Raw genomic sequence first — 14672 nt, 5'->3', positions numbered from 1 at the left:
GCCATAAATTAAAAATTTTACTATGTTATTTACTTTTGTTTTAAGCAACAGCACAGAAATAACTGCTCTTTACAGGATTTTCGACCTTTATGCAGAAACCTGGACGTCAACGTGATAAATTTTTAAAATATATTTAGGAGCCTTATTTCAACTAATGCACTCTTTTTTGTCTAGAATTTAAAATGGGCAAAAGGTTTGTGCATTCAAAACAAAGCAACCTTTTTTCGAGATTTTAATTCGATTCAAAATAACATTTTAAAAATATTAACAAAAAAAAAAATAGAACAACATTATTTAAATAAAAATAAACTTCAAAAACATCATTTTTTTTTCTTTTAATCTTAATATATAGTTATGAAACATTAAAGCAAAAGTAGTATATATAAGTAGTACAAATATATAACGATCATGTTTTTTCAATAAATTTTTTTAGCCAAAAAAATAGTTTAATTATCGATTTATACTGTTATAAAATATTTATAAAAAACAGAGTTATAGTTTTGTTCATTCAAAAATTTAAGTTGCGAAAAGCTTATTCATGCCTTGATAGTTGATTTGATACGAGTGTGCTACAACTTAGGGACTTTAATATCAAAAAACAATTTTCAAAGCAAGCAAAAAGTAGCTACATTAGAGTTTCTGTGTAAAAGAATATAAATAAAGAATTTTAATATGAATAAAATACACAAACTGGTTAGCTATCCAAATGTCTACAACAAAAATTTGATTTCATTTGTCATCAAAGGTTTGTTAATTTAGAATTTTTATGTAATAAGTATAATATATTATATGATAATTTTTACCTGTTTAATATATTTTTTAGCATAAAAAATTAGAACTTAAAAGAAACTTTTTCCACCTAAAAAAAAAGAGAAGTAAATAAATGTTTTTCTATAAAAAAGTACTTGTTAACAAAAACAAAACTTCAAAAGATGAAGAATACATTCAAAAAACTGTTTTTAAGTTATAATAAGAGCTACCAAATTTCAAAGCCTGACTGATGGTTTAAGATATGTATAATTTCTTAATATGTAAAAAACTTATATAAACATATTTTAAACTTTATAATTTTCTTTTATATTTTAAGCACTTCAAGTGTACTAAATTTTTTTTGTAAATGTGTCAACCAGTGGGTTTCAATCTTGCATTGTTCAACTTAAAAAGTTTTCAAAGCCATTGTTAGGGACCCCTACGCCATTGGGCACAAATTTTGATTTATTTGTAACCTTATAATTCATTACTTGAAATGTATAATTTAAAAGTTATGAAAACTTTAAGTATTAAATCATCTTAGTTTTAATTTATAGTGTGAGGCTTGATGACCAGAGGTCTTTCTCCACACCAATCCATTGACCATAGTTGTGAGTGTTCACATTTTTTTTTTTTCTTTTAAAGAAGTTTTACACTGCTTTTTTATATTAATATATCTTCTCTTTAAAACATAAAACTTTCTGTAATAAAAATAATCATAATAAAAGTTTATCTCCTCATTTGAATAGGTAACAAACAAATTAACTTGCATTTAAAAAATCTCCCATAAAAACTAAAAAGTATGGAAAGGGATTTAGCAAAACACTCACAAAATTAGAAACCATAAAATAATAGATAATCATAAAGTTCTTGTCCTCAAGCAAGAGTTAGTAATGTTTACTACAAATTTAAATTTGCATTTACTGCTTTAAAATTAAATGATGTAGTTTTATACTACAAACCCACCAAAATAACCAAGCATATAGATAAATATGTAAAAAATATAACACCATACAGAAAAAAAACTATATTTGAACTCAAAAACTCTTGGGAGATTTCTAATTGGAATACTTGTATTAAACTCTATAAATTCAAGCTCAAATAAAACTTTAGTACACTTTTCTTAAAGCTGTTTTTTTTATTCAACAGGTATCAATTAACTTGAAACAATTTTTTTTAATTAAAATTTAAAAATTTAAAAACTATTTACAATATTTAAAAGCTTTTCATTACTGATTTTTTCAGAATTTTGAAAACTTTCTAATAATCTGCCATATACTTTATTTTTTATGCAATTATCCTCTTTTTTTGTTGTAAAATATTATTTTAGCAATTCAAAAAAAAAGAACATGCACAAATGTAAAAAAAAAAGTTTCTTGAAAAAAAAGATATCTTTTTTAATGCTGTAGTAGAGTTGTTTAATGAAAGGTTTAGGTTAGAGTGATAAAAATTGAGCATGATTGATTAAATAGTTTAGGATAAAATATATGTTTAATAAAATACTCTATTTTTGACTTGTAAGTGTTGTCACTTTATAAAAAACCTATTGAACCTGTTTACAGTTTAAGAAAACTTCTTTTAACTTTTTTTTTGTTGTCTTCTGTACTTTAAAAATTGAAGACTTTATTGATGTCTAGGTCATAAAAATTTTTATCACTAGGGGTTCTAGTAGATTTACATAAGCTAGTTATGATAATTTTCAGATAATTTTAATAAATGATTTCAGCATGTGTTATTTTTGAGCTTAGTGTATTAATTTATCAATAGTAGTCAGTTTAGTATAAGGGTTGGCAAAGTATAAGGTTTTTTTAGTCTGCTCGCCAGATGTCAAAAAAAATATTCTTTAGAGGGCTAAAGCATTTCAATTTTGTTTTTTTAACCAAAACTAATCAAATATTCGATTTATTTTAACAAAATACTAGTTCTTTGTGACTTTTTAATACCATATCTAGTGCAAATTTAAATTTCCTCCTTAATTTACTTTTTTTTTTGCATTTTGTATTGAATCCCATGAAATATAGTTCAAGTTTCAAAACTTAGTTTAGCAGGTTAGATTTATATGCTCATGGCTGTAATTTATCTTTTATGGGCCAAGTTTCACTTAGATTGTGTAAACACTGGTGGGCTGCTCATTCTAACACTGTAAGCTGTATCATTGCCCACCTTTAGTATTTTGCTAAATTAAAACAAATAGTTTGTATATTTTTTATACAACTTAGTATATCCAGGTTCTGATTATAAATAAAATAACTATGAATATTTATCATCATATGCTGCTTTTAAATGACTTCAAAATTTTTAAGTTAAATAAAGCTAATAAAAAAAATGATTTTTTTTGCATTAGTTATAGGATTTTTATAATGTGTCAAGCTAGAATTAAAAAACAAACATGTTTTTAAAAATTATTCCAAATAATATAAAACAAACTCAAGCTAATACAAACAAAACAGGAAGCTTCTTCCACACAACTCCATGTGCACATGGCCTGGTGAAGATGACTCCTGAAAAGAAGATGGCAGACTTCAACAAGACGCAGTACCTTCACAGGAACGACACGCTGGGTTGCAAGAAGGTGTTCTACAGGGGAAAAGTGAAGGTTGATTGGTCTCAGGGGTCAGTTGTGTAATAAATCATATTTAAAAATTTTTAAGATGTTTTAGCATTAGTTGCAGTTTTTCTTTAGTTGTTTAGTTTAAGTTTATTAATTACAATTTAATATAAATGCTTTGTTTCATCTGGTCTCCTGGTCAGTATAACGAAAAAGTTATAATACTTTTGTATTTTGTCACACACATATATATACATATACAGTTATGATAATAAAAAATTATGCAGTATCTCGTTGACTGGTCTCAAGGGTAGGTTTTGGTGTTTTGTTGTTTTTAAATTTTTTAGAGTTTAAGTATTAATTGTAATTATTCTTTAGTTGTTTGGCTCAAATTTGTAAATTAAAATTTTAAGTAAAAGGGTCAGTATTAATATTATATTGTAACATTAATGAAAGTCATTATACAACTTTATGAAAAGTTCTACTTTGATCATTGACATTTTTGTGCACAGAAAGTTGTTTTTACCAACACTACTTACTGTCATAAATTGTACTCATTTTGGGAAAAACTGTTGAATAGAACGATAAACATTGTTTAGATAAAAATATTTTCTAACATTTAGATAAAGTATATGTAAAAAGTAAATTAACCAGTTGCTATTAATATTATTAAAGTTTAGTATGGTTTAATAACACAAACTTTAAAAACAAAATTTTTATTGTTTTTTGATAGTTAGATTACTTTGTTAATACAGTTTTTAATATTCTTAAATTAGGTAATGAGATTAAACTGTTTCTTTAATTTGTAGACTTATTTAATGAATGGAATTAGTTCAACTTTAATGTGTATGTAATATTTATTTTATTTCAAAATGGTAAATTAATTCTATCTAGAAGAAATAGAAAAACCAAGTAAATCAATTTTTATTAATGACCTACAGCTTTGAGCATCAAATCTTACGTGTTGTTAAAAGCTGGTCTATGCAGTAACTAATTGCAGTAACCTATTGTGAATCTACAAACTTGTTTGGTTACACACTCGCGTTTACTTAAGAATTTGCATTTTAAAATTTCAAAATAACATATTATCAAAAAAAATATCTAAAAGTATAAAAAACAACTTTTTGGAAAAGTTGTAATTCTTACAATAGTTTTTTCTAAATAATGGGAGGAACAATTCCTGTAAATGTAGTAGTTATGTTTTCTTATTTGCTTTTGCTGTTGACACAAGGTGCGTAAATTTGCAAGAGGTTACTGTACATAACCATTTTTTTAGTTTTGATCAATATTACAGGGTTGCCACACACTCAGGATAACGCAGGACAGTTAAAATTTGTTGAAAATCTCAATCAAGATTTTTTATAGTTCTTGAATGAGATTTAGTTGTTCTAATTTTAATACTTTGATATTTTGTTACCAATTTTGTTCAAAAACTCAATTTTTAATGATTCAAAAAAAGTTTGTTTATTTTTTGTTTAAAGATCTAAAAAGTTCAGCATGACTCAAAACTATTTGAGGTTATTTAGGATAGTTTTTAGACTCAGAGAGTGGCAACACTGAATATTTATGCATAAAACAAGCTACATTGTTAGTTGAGTAGTTAGTTCTAAGCTGAGGTGAATATTTTAAACTTTTAGAAAAATGATACTTTATGAAATTTCTTGAATGTTATTCAAATTTTTTAAACAAATCTTGAAATTCTATGTTGTTTGGCTTATACAAAAACATCCGTACACTGTACAGTACCCTTTTGCAACTTCATTATTGTCAGTTTAAATTGTATATAAAATTGTCAAAACAATAGACTATTTGATAAATTTCTCCTATGTTTATAAAGTAATTATTATTTCAAGTTAAATAATTCCAATATTTAGAAATGCTTACACAGTTTTCCTTAATTAAAAATTTTAAAGCAGTTGAATTTCTAATTGTTATGAAAAATATTGGCTGTAATGAATATAATATTTTTATATTTCTAAAAGAATAACTTACTTTTGGTGTCATACTGAGTATAAGTAATTATTAACACATTTTTGAAATTAATGATTATAATTAGCAATTCTTGCAAATGGTCGAATTGAAAATGAAACATTTAAATATTTACATTTTTTAAAAGCCATGTGGGGATCCAACATTTATTTACAAAAATAACATCAGCCTTTTTTAGAAGCGGAAAAAAAATGAGTAAAATACTTATGATTGAGCGTACTATTTTAATTAACTTCATAGATTCAGTTAGTAAATTAAATACGAACCAATGTAGAAGTTTAAGAATGTCAGATTTGTTCTTTTCTTTCATTTTAAGAAATCAATCTAAAATTTTCAGAAATTGTTTCTTGAATTGTGAGAAGAAATCAGATTGTAATAATTAAAAAAAAATTTATGCGCAAAGTAAATAGTGGTTGTTTTTTCATTAAATAAAAATATTACTTAAAATTAAAAGATTTCCGACAATAGTTTTTTAGTTAAAATTAGACTAAGAAAATTTGACTTGAGATTGTTTGCTCATAAACTGTTAGAGAAGATAGTTTATAATGATTTAATTTTATTTTTGGTTTTTCCATAATAAGCCTATTGAAAACTTTCCAATTTTACACTTTTTTCATCCCTAAAATTTTTTAGAACTTTTATTTTAAAGAAAAACCACTAAAAGCTTTATGTAAAAAAAAGGTTAATTATTTTGAAAATAACTCAAACCTGTAAAAAAATGCCTTTCTCCTCTATGGTCTTAGTTAACGTATTTTTATATTTGTAATTAACAATACAAAACAAATCCTGAAGTATGTTATTAATTATATGAGAAGTTGTAAACAAAACTTTATGTTTGTGTAAGTAGTGTTTCATATTTTTTGCTGTAATCGAACTCTACCTAAACAAGCTCTTTGCTTTTCACTAAATCGAGCATTTTCTTTAGTTACGACAAATAACTTTATTTTTTGTTGAACAAATTAAATATTTAAAAAAGTTGAATTGTGAGAATGTGTACTTATATATGTTTATGATAACTTTGTTTATTTTGAGTCATTAATAAGCTTTTATTTTAGTGTTTCCAAAGCTAGCTACCTTAAGGCATATGGCTCCACTTGTTTTTGTACAAGTTGATGTTATTTTGTACAGTTTTATTTTAGCTATCACAATCGTTTTGCCACTTAAAAACATTTAGCTGCATTTTTTTTTTACTATCACTGTTACCCCTAACCCTTATTCTTTGTCGGTTTTTTATTTTCTTATTAGTTTTATTTTTGTTTTCTATTTATTTACTTTGTTTTTTATGTTTTCTTTTAGAATTTTGATATTTTTTACTATCATTGTTACGCCCAAGCCTTACCCTTGAATGGTAATGTTTTATTTGTTTATATATAATGTTATTTTTTGATCTTGTGCAAAATTGACCCTTTGTGCAAAATTGTCCCTTAATACAAAAGTGTCTATGTGCAAAGTTGTCCCTGCATGCAAAAGTGTCTATGTACAAAGTTGTCCCTTCATGCAAAAATGTCTTTGTGCATATTTGACCCGTCCTCGTTGAGAGTCTCATAATTTCCTTATGGAGCATGCAACCTAAAAAGGCAAAAAAAACTTTTCACTAAAGTTTATCATCTTTTTTTAAATAAGTTTTTAAATTAGTTTGTTACTAATAGTTTGTTAATTAACTTGAGAAAGTTTTTTGACTTACTTTTTTTCATAAAAGTATAACATTTTTTCTAAATGTTCTTTTTTATAAAAAAATCAAACTTATTATTTATTTAAAATACACTAAGAAATATTTTCTAAAATGTTGTTGTCATTAGCTAAAACAAGAGTATATTTTTGGTTAGTTTTCAAAATTAAAAGAAAACTAAAAAAAAACAAAACAAAAAGGATTTTGGTACAATTTTTAAACTACGTAGGTTTGAAAACTACGCTAGATATTGTAAAAATAATCATATAGAATTTTGTATTTGGTTTAAATTTAGTAACTTTGGTGAATTTTTGTTTAAGACAAAAATTCTCTGGACCATCAAAGACTTAATATTTTCAAGTTGACCCGCTGACTGAAAATGTTGCCCAGACTTAATGCTTGCAGAGTGTTTTTTAATTGAATTTTTTTACAAGAGCTGTATTGATATCAGTGTAATTTTAGAAATTTATACATTTGTGTTAAAATTATAGAATGTTTGTTATTTATTGTGTAACACACTTGAAACTGAAAAGTGTTTTTGTGCTTCAGTGACTATAACCATGTTTGTAATGCATATAAAGTACAATAGTGTTTTTTTATTGATATTGAGCTACTTTAAAAACTTAATACTTTTGTTATTTTTTATTTAATTCCGGAATACTTGAGCATTAAAGTCATTAAATAAATTCATAGATACTTGAGTCAAACAAAACAGAAACATTAAAAAACAAAAAATTTTTATAAACAGTAGTGTGATTGCACAGACATCGTAGCTTCATAGTTCCTCGCATAATTATTTGACAAATCAATTAATTTTGTTTTTACCACATAAATAAAATAAATCTGTATCACTTTTCTATATATCGGACTTTACCCATAAACGGTTGCTTCAGTGCATATGCTCTTAAGCCCGCTTGGTTAAGATCAAAACAGCGGCTTATCGCGACTATGGCTGCCCAATGAGTTTTAAAAGGACGAAATCGGGCGTAGGTTGTCTCGGATGCTGTTGTCATTGGTCGTGCGGTGAAGTTCATTGTTTATTACTTTGTGTTTACAGTCTACCATTTATGAAAAATTTTAATTGTGGCCACACGTGGGAGCATTTCAATAAAGCAATAGAAATAAAAGTTTTTGGAATAAAACAAATGTACCTTTAAACAGTCGCCCACGATGAATTTGTATCACAATTGTATTTAATGTCTACAATTTAAGAAAATTAAAGCTCTATTTTCTTGCCATTTGTTGAAAACTTCTATGAAGCGATAAAAATAAAAGTTCTTGGCAAAAACAAACGCATTTACTAACAGTCGCCCGCAGTTCAAGAAGCCGAAGCCGGTGTACGAGCCTAAGAAGAAGCAAGCTGATGACGCGCTTCCGGTGGATGACGTGTACATCGTGAGCGACTACAAGCAGCAGGAGCTGGATCTCATGACTTGCATCAGCAGGGTGAAGAAGTATGCATTGTTGGATTTCGCCGACGAGGGCTCCATCGTCAACTTGAAGATCGATTTCAAGAGCCTGTCTCAAGGTGGCAAGAAGAAAAAGAAGCAGGTCTGCTGTTGATATTTTGTCTGTATATTAGCAGGTTTTGGGCTAGAGTTGTTTTTGACTAGAGTTCTTCTGTTTATTTTATGTTTAAATAACAAATTAAATTCAAATATATTTTATAAAAAGCAAAGCTAATGTTTTGCCGTGTCTTTTAAGTTTTGTAAACTTATCTAGAAGTTATGAAAAATCTATTTGTTTTGTTATAGTAAAATTTACCTTCAAGCATAACAACCCTGTTATACAGTATAATGTAATTTACTACTTCTGTTTGTATATATACTTTGTAAATTTTTTTATTTTGAACGTAGTTAAGACCATAGACCGGTTTATATTGTTTTGTAAAAGTTGATCTTAGTTTTTAGAGTCTAAACTTAGGTATGACACCTATTAAATGCTAAATAAAACTAAAGCTCTTTAATATAAATCAGGTATCAAAGTTTGTGAGTTAAGTAGACTCTTATGGAAATGTGAACTACTAAGGCAAAACATTTCTTTCTTTTAAATTTTTAACAAATCTTCTATAAATTTTTACATTAAATTAACTTCTGATTTTAAATTATCTTACCAAAGAAAGATTTTAGATTTTGAAAAAACAAACATCATTTGTATAACTTTTTGTTTTTAGTTATAAAGGTTTGAAATATTAAAGAAAACTATTTAAAGAATCTTTCATAAATTAAAAGCCTTTAGCTCAAAAACAAGACTATAGTCTATGGACAGTTTTTTCAGTATTTTGTATAATTTTTAATAAAGTTACAATAAAAATTGCGCTCTGTAGGTTTTCCTTCAGAAACTTTTTACAAAACTAGTTATATTTTGATAAGATTATTTTTTTTCTTAGAGACTTCAACTTTTTAGAAAGCATTCCTTAAGTAGTTTAAAATAAGTTACAACTTGGAACTTTTTAAATGTTGTTAAGTGAAAATTTTGGATATAAAAACCTAAAAGTGGTAGTTAGCGATCTATAGGTAAAAATAGAATGTAAGTTATATAAATATAAGTAAGGAGTCTTTTTTGCTTCTTCCTATTCATGATATGCCTATTGGACTCACAAACTTTCATAACTTGTATCTCAAAAGTTGATTTGAATGTTAGTAAGTGGTAAAAAGTATCTGATATTATAAATTACAATTTTATAATTTTACAAAACAACATCAGCAAGTAAAAAAGGTTGAATCCACTTTACCCTTAACATAACCTTTCTTTTAGAGGCTAATATTTTTTTTTCTTTCTAAAATTAAACGCCTAATTAAACAGAACAGCGGTCAATCAATGTTTCTACCAAATTTTAGATTTTATTTTACTAAATATCAATAAATTAAAGATACTGTTTCTTAATTAGCAAGTTTAAAATACCTATTCAGTATTTAACACGAATTCAACTATGCATTTATATTATTATTATTTACATTTCTAAAATACAAAAACTAACAAACTAAACAGAGTAATGGCAAGCTGATGTTTCTGAAAACAACGCAAGATTCAAATAAATAAAAGGCTAACATAAAAAAATTATAAAATATATTTAACTTATCATAATACAAACAGAGTGCTGGCCAACCGAGGTTCCTGCAAACGACCGAGGTGCCGCACGACTTCAACTCGACACCAAAAGTTGCCGTGTTCACCGATCAGCAGACCGTTGAAGATGAAGCGATGAAGAACGGAGCGTTCGCAGCCGGCAGCATCATACTCACCAGACAAGTTCGTGTTTTTGACAATATTACAGGGGTAGCATTCAAATTTGCACGTGTGCACAAAATTGCACGAAGGGTCACTTTTGCACGAGCAGACAATTTTGCACAGATAAAATTTTTATTGATTTATTTTTTTAACTATTATTATAATAGTAGTTATAAATTTATAATTATAAGTAATTATTACTTTTTTTATTGTTTTACTATCATTGTTACCCCTTACCCTCGGTCGGTAAATTATTTATTTCTTTTATTTATTTTGTTTTTTAGTTTTTTTTCTTTTTATTATTATTTTGTATTTTAATTATTTTTTCTACTATCACTGTTAACCCTTACCCTCGGTCAGTAGCTTTTTGTTTTTGACTTTTTTTTTTAATTTTTTTTTTAAATTAATAATTTTTATTACTTATTTTCTTATTTTATATTTACTATCACCCTTAACCTTACCCTCGGTCAGTAACTCTCTTTTTTTTTTAATATTTTTTGTTTTTTTTCTGTTTATTTTTTTTTCTCCATTGCAAATATGTAAGTCGTGCAAAATTGACCCTTGGTGCAAAATCGTTTTCGTGCAGTTTTGTTCCCTCGTGCAATTTTGTGCCTTCGTGCATGCAAATTTGGCTTTGTGCACTCGTGCAATTTAGACCCGTTCCCATATTACAGGGTTGCCAAAAAACCTGGAAACCCGGAATTTGACAATTAAGGCTAAAAAACTTGGAATTTTAGAAATTTGAAAAAAAAAATCTGGAAAAACCTGTAATTTTTTTACAATTTACGTGTTAAGTAATAAAATTTCGATTTAATACAATTGTCATGTAGATAAAAAAAAATTGTCATCATCAAAAATTATTTTTTATTAAAAACACACTAATGCAGCTTTACAGTATCTTTTCAATGTATTTATACTATTTAACACAGTTTCTCACGTTAAAACTTAACTTTAAATTAAAAATAGACCTAAAAATGTGTATTTTTAAAAAGCTGGAGGAAAATTTGAAAACCTAGAGAAAATTTGTTAAAAACTTTTGGAAACCCTGATATTATGTATTTTATTCACGAAAAAGTTTGTTTAGAGATAAATGGTTTTTAACTAACTCAATTTTTCCATTGGTGTTTTTCGTGTTTTTGTTAATTAAGTAAAGGTTTGCAGAAATAATAATTTACCTACCAAAAGTATCATACTAGTTCGACAAGTTTTTATTTTAGCAAAAGTGATCCTTCGTGCAAAATTATCTTCAAGCAATTTTATCCCCTCGTGCAGAAGTATCTTCGTGCAATTTTGTCCCCTCATGCAATTTTGTACTGTTTTTAAACTCTTAAGAAAAGTATTTTATATTTTTTGTACAATTTTTGCAGACTTTTGTTAAAGTTTATTTTAACTTTTGATATTAAAAACAACTTCATTCTAAAACTAACTCATCAAGATTATCAATTAATATGTCAGAAAGCATATAAATTCACAACCGCTATATTTACAAACTCTAAAACTATAGCAACTATGCTTGGTGGTACACAAAATGTAGTCTTCAAGTTAAGTTGAAAATATAAATGGTGTGAATTAACAGTTCATTCTTTTTTTCCTTATTATTTAAATCGCAAAAAACTATATTTTTTTTACAATATTAAAACCCCATACTAAAACCTTCATAAAAATTCTGATAATTTTGCACTTAATGCGTTAATAAAAGTACCATACAGCATTCACTACTGCTAGGTTTACAAAAAATTAACACTTTACACCCTAACAGAGTCACATTAAGGCTTTCACTTTTTTAATAACACTCACACTAAAGTGCTGAACTGTTATAACTAAATAAAATCACACACAGGTATTGAACTGTTTTATAACTAATAATTAAATAAAGATATACAAGTTAAATATTTTATTTACATCCAGGTTTCGGTGACAAAAAATGCCACCTTTTCAAATAAAATAAAATAATGAAAGTTGTTTTTATTTTACTTAAAAAGGTCGCATTTTTTGTCACCGAAATCTGGTTGCAAATAAAATATTTAACTTCTACATCTTTATTTAAATAAGCTCTTTACATTTCAGTAAATTGAGCAACCTTTTAAGTTAAGACAAATAACTATATATATAATATTTAAAAAGATATCACTAACACTATTTAATTTTTCATATTTGTACACTTGTTGTTTTCAATATTATATTCATTTGGTTATCATTATTATATTTCATTAATTACTACCATCTCCTCAAACACACCTAGGAACAAATGTGCTAAATGGTACATTAAAAAAAAATTCGAGTTTTATTAAAAATAAAAACTCCGGATATAATAAAACTTTTTGTTTCTTAGTTAATAAATAACTCATCTACAGGTGTTGAACGGCATCGTAGAGTGCGACGCCTACATGTGCACCCAAGCGTACAGCAAGACGTTGTCCAATCACAAGGAGTTGAAGTTGAAGCTGGGGAACCACCTGCCCACCCGGCAGTTCGGTGTTCACGAGGAAGGCGAGCTGATGGCGAAGCTGAGGGAGCTCACATCCGGGGTTCAGATTGACAATTTCGGCGGGGACGGGAGAAGCTGCACTGTGAAAGTTGGAAGGGTGGGTTTTGATAAAGTTTATTTAATTTAAAGTTTAATAAATTTAATTTTTAATATTTTAAAGCTTTTAATGTTGTTTATTTTTCTTGTCTGCGTTTGAATGCCATCTGAGCTAAAGTCAAATCGTCAGTGTTTGTTTTAATTAATATATAAACGCAAGGCTGCACTGTAAAAGGGCGGGTGGGTTTTGATGAGCTCGTAGGTTTGATTAAAAATTCTGGTATATATAAAAAATAACACTAAATGTTGCATATTTTTCAGGTTATGTTTGTAAAGTCTTCTATAGTTTTTAGATGTTATTAAAAATGGTTTAAAAGCAGGGTTTCCCAAAGTGGGCCATGAGCAGTAAAGGAGCCACAAGGGGGCCATGAGGTCATAATTTAAACTTAATCTAGATATTCTCGAGTTGCAGATGAAGAGCAAAAAAAAAGGTCTTAGGTGTTTTTTTATGGTAGTTTATGAGTTATCTTGTTAAAGGGGGCCATGGCTTTTTTAATTTCTCAAAAAAAGTTTGGGAAACCCTGATCTAAAGCATGATTTCCCAAACGTTTTTTAAAAGGCCCCCTAAACAGAAATTATAAAAAACTATGGCCCCCAACAAGATTACTCAAAAAACTACCATTACCTTTTTTTTTTGGCTTTTCATCATCAACTCCAGAATATCTAGTGTAAGTCTTAAATTATGACATCACAGGCCCCCTATGACCCCTTTACTACTCATTCTCCCCTTGACCCCTTTTATGCGGCCAACTTTGGGGAACCCTGACCTAAAGCTTATCCACTTTTATAGCAATTCAAAGTACTTTATCCTTCTTATAACTATATACAACATTGAACCAGATTATTGTTAAAATTTTGAGTTTAAAAAAGTTTAAATACTTTATTTAACAAGTTACTTCTAATCAAAAATGTTCAGATCAGCCAATAAAATAACGGTATTTATCAACGTGTTTCAGATAAACCAATCGGACGAGCACATTGCGGCCAACATACGTCACGTGGTCACCGAAGTGGAACGGATGCTGATGCAGAAGAACCGGAAGTTGGTGAAGGGAGAAATATTCACCAAGGTGGCGCTGTCGAGTTCGCACGAAGAAGTTGGGATCGACGTTGAGGATCTTCAGAAAAATTTGGAAGATCCTCAACAGGATGCTGAGAATTTGAAGACGGATGCTCAGTAAGATTAAGTAGGATGTTTAAGATTTTTAGTCCTTTTTGTGACTCTGTGATTGTCTTCAGTAGGAAATACAAATATAATGATTTTACAAAATAATTTCTTAAAATTTTGTTTTGTCTGCTTTAAACAAGTTTTAGATGTTTATAGTTTTTGATAATTTTGTATGAAAAATATATCTTTTAAAAGGATATCTTTTACTCATTTTATGATTACTTCAATTACTATTGATAGGAAATGTATAAAATAAATTAAAACTTTCAATTACGTCAGTTTAAATTTGTGTTTAGTTAAATTAAGTTTTAAATATTTAACGAGTGCTTTTAGTTTAAATGCTTTTTTTATTTCAAGTCTTAAATTTTAACCAATGTTAAAAAGATAAGGTGCTATAAAACTAGTTTACTTTTTTATTTTATCAATTTTTGTATTCACCTATTAAAAAAACTCTATTTAGTTTCGTTTTATAATTCACAAAAATTAAGCTTTATGAAAAGTTAATGCATTTTCCTTCAGATTACAAGTAATTTTTAATATAAGTGTTTGTTGATCTATCAACTTGTATTGTCTGTTGAGATAATGTTTTGTGACGTTCAAACAAACACAACTAAATTTAGTTTTAAAACTATTTCATTTATAGATAAGTTAAAGTTGTAAAAATAAAACAAAGTATTTATCTGTTTTTTGTCAATCTAAATAAAATTTTATATAAATTTAATGTTTTCCTTGT

The 14672-nt window shown here is 27.2% G+C and overlaps 1 protein-coding gene across 1 annotated transcript; it reads left to right on the top strand.

Annotated features, from left to right (window-relative positions):
• The first annotated feature begins 635 nt into the window (after positions 1-635).
• Positions 636-14450, top strand: LOC145840807 (large ribosomal subunit protein uL1m-like). Its single transcript, XM_082948141.1, has 6 exons — positions 636-745; positions 3201-3363; positions 8264-8507; positions 10053-10208; positions 12542-12772; positions 13728-14450. Exons 1-6 carry the CDS (start codon positions 673-675, stop codon positions 13950-13952), a joined length of 1092 nt encoding a protein of 363 aa, XP_082804267.1. The 5' UTR covers positions 636-672; the 3' UTR covers positions 13953-14450.
• The last annotated feature ends 222 nt before the right edge of the window (positions 14451-14672 follow it).

This window comes from Thalia democratica, chromosome 7, assembly GCF_965202585.1.
Source record: "Thalia democratica chromosome 7, ktThaDemo2.hap1.1, whole genome shotgun sequence".
In the NCBI taxonomy this organism is placed as follows: domain Eukaryota; kingdom Metazoa; phylum Chordata; class Thaliacea; order Salpida; family Salpidae; genus Thalia; species Thalia democratica.
Note: the sequence above shows the minus strand (reverse complement) of the source record. Positions and strands in the feature narration are given on the sequence as shown.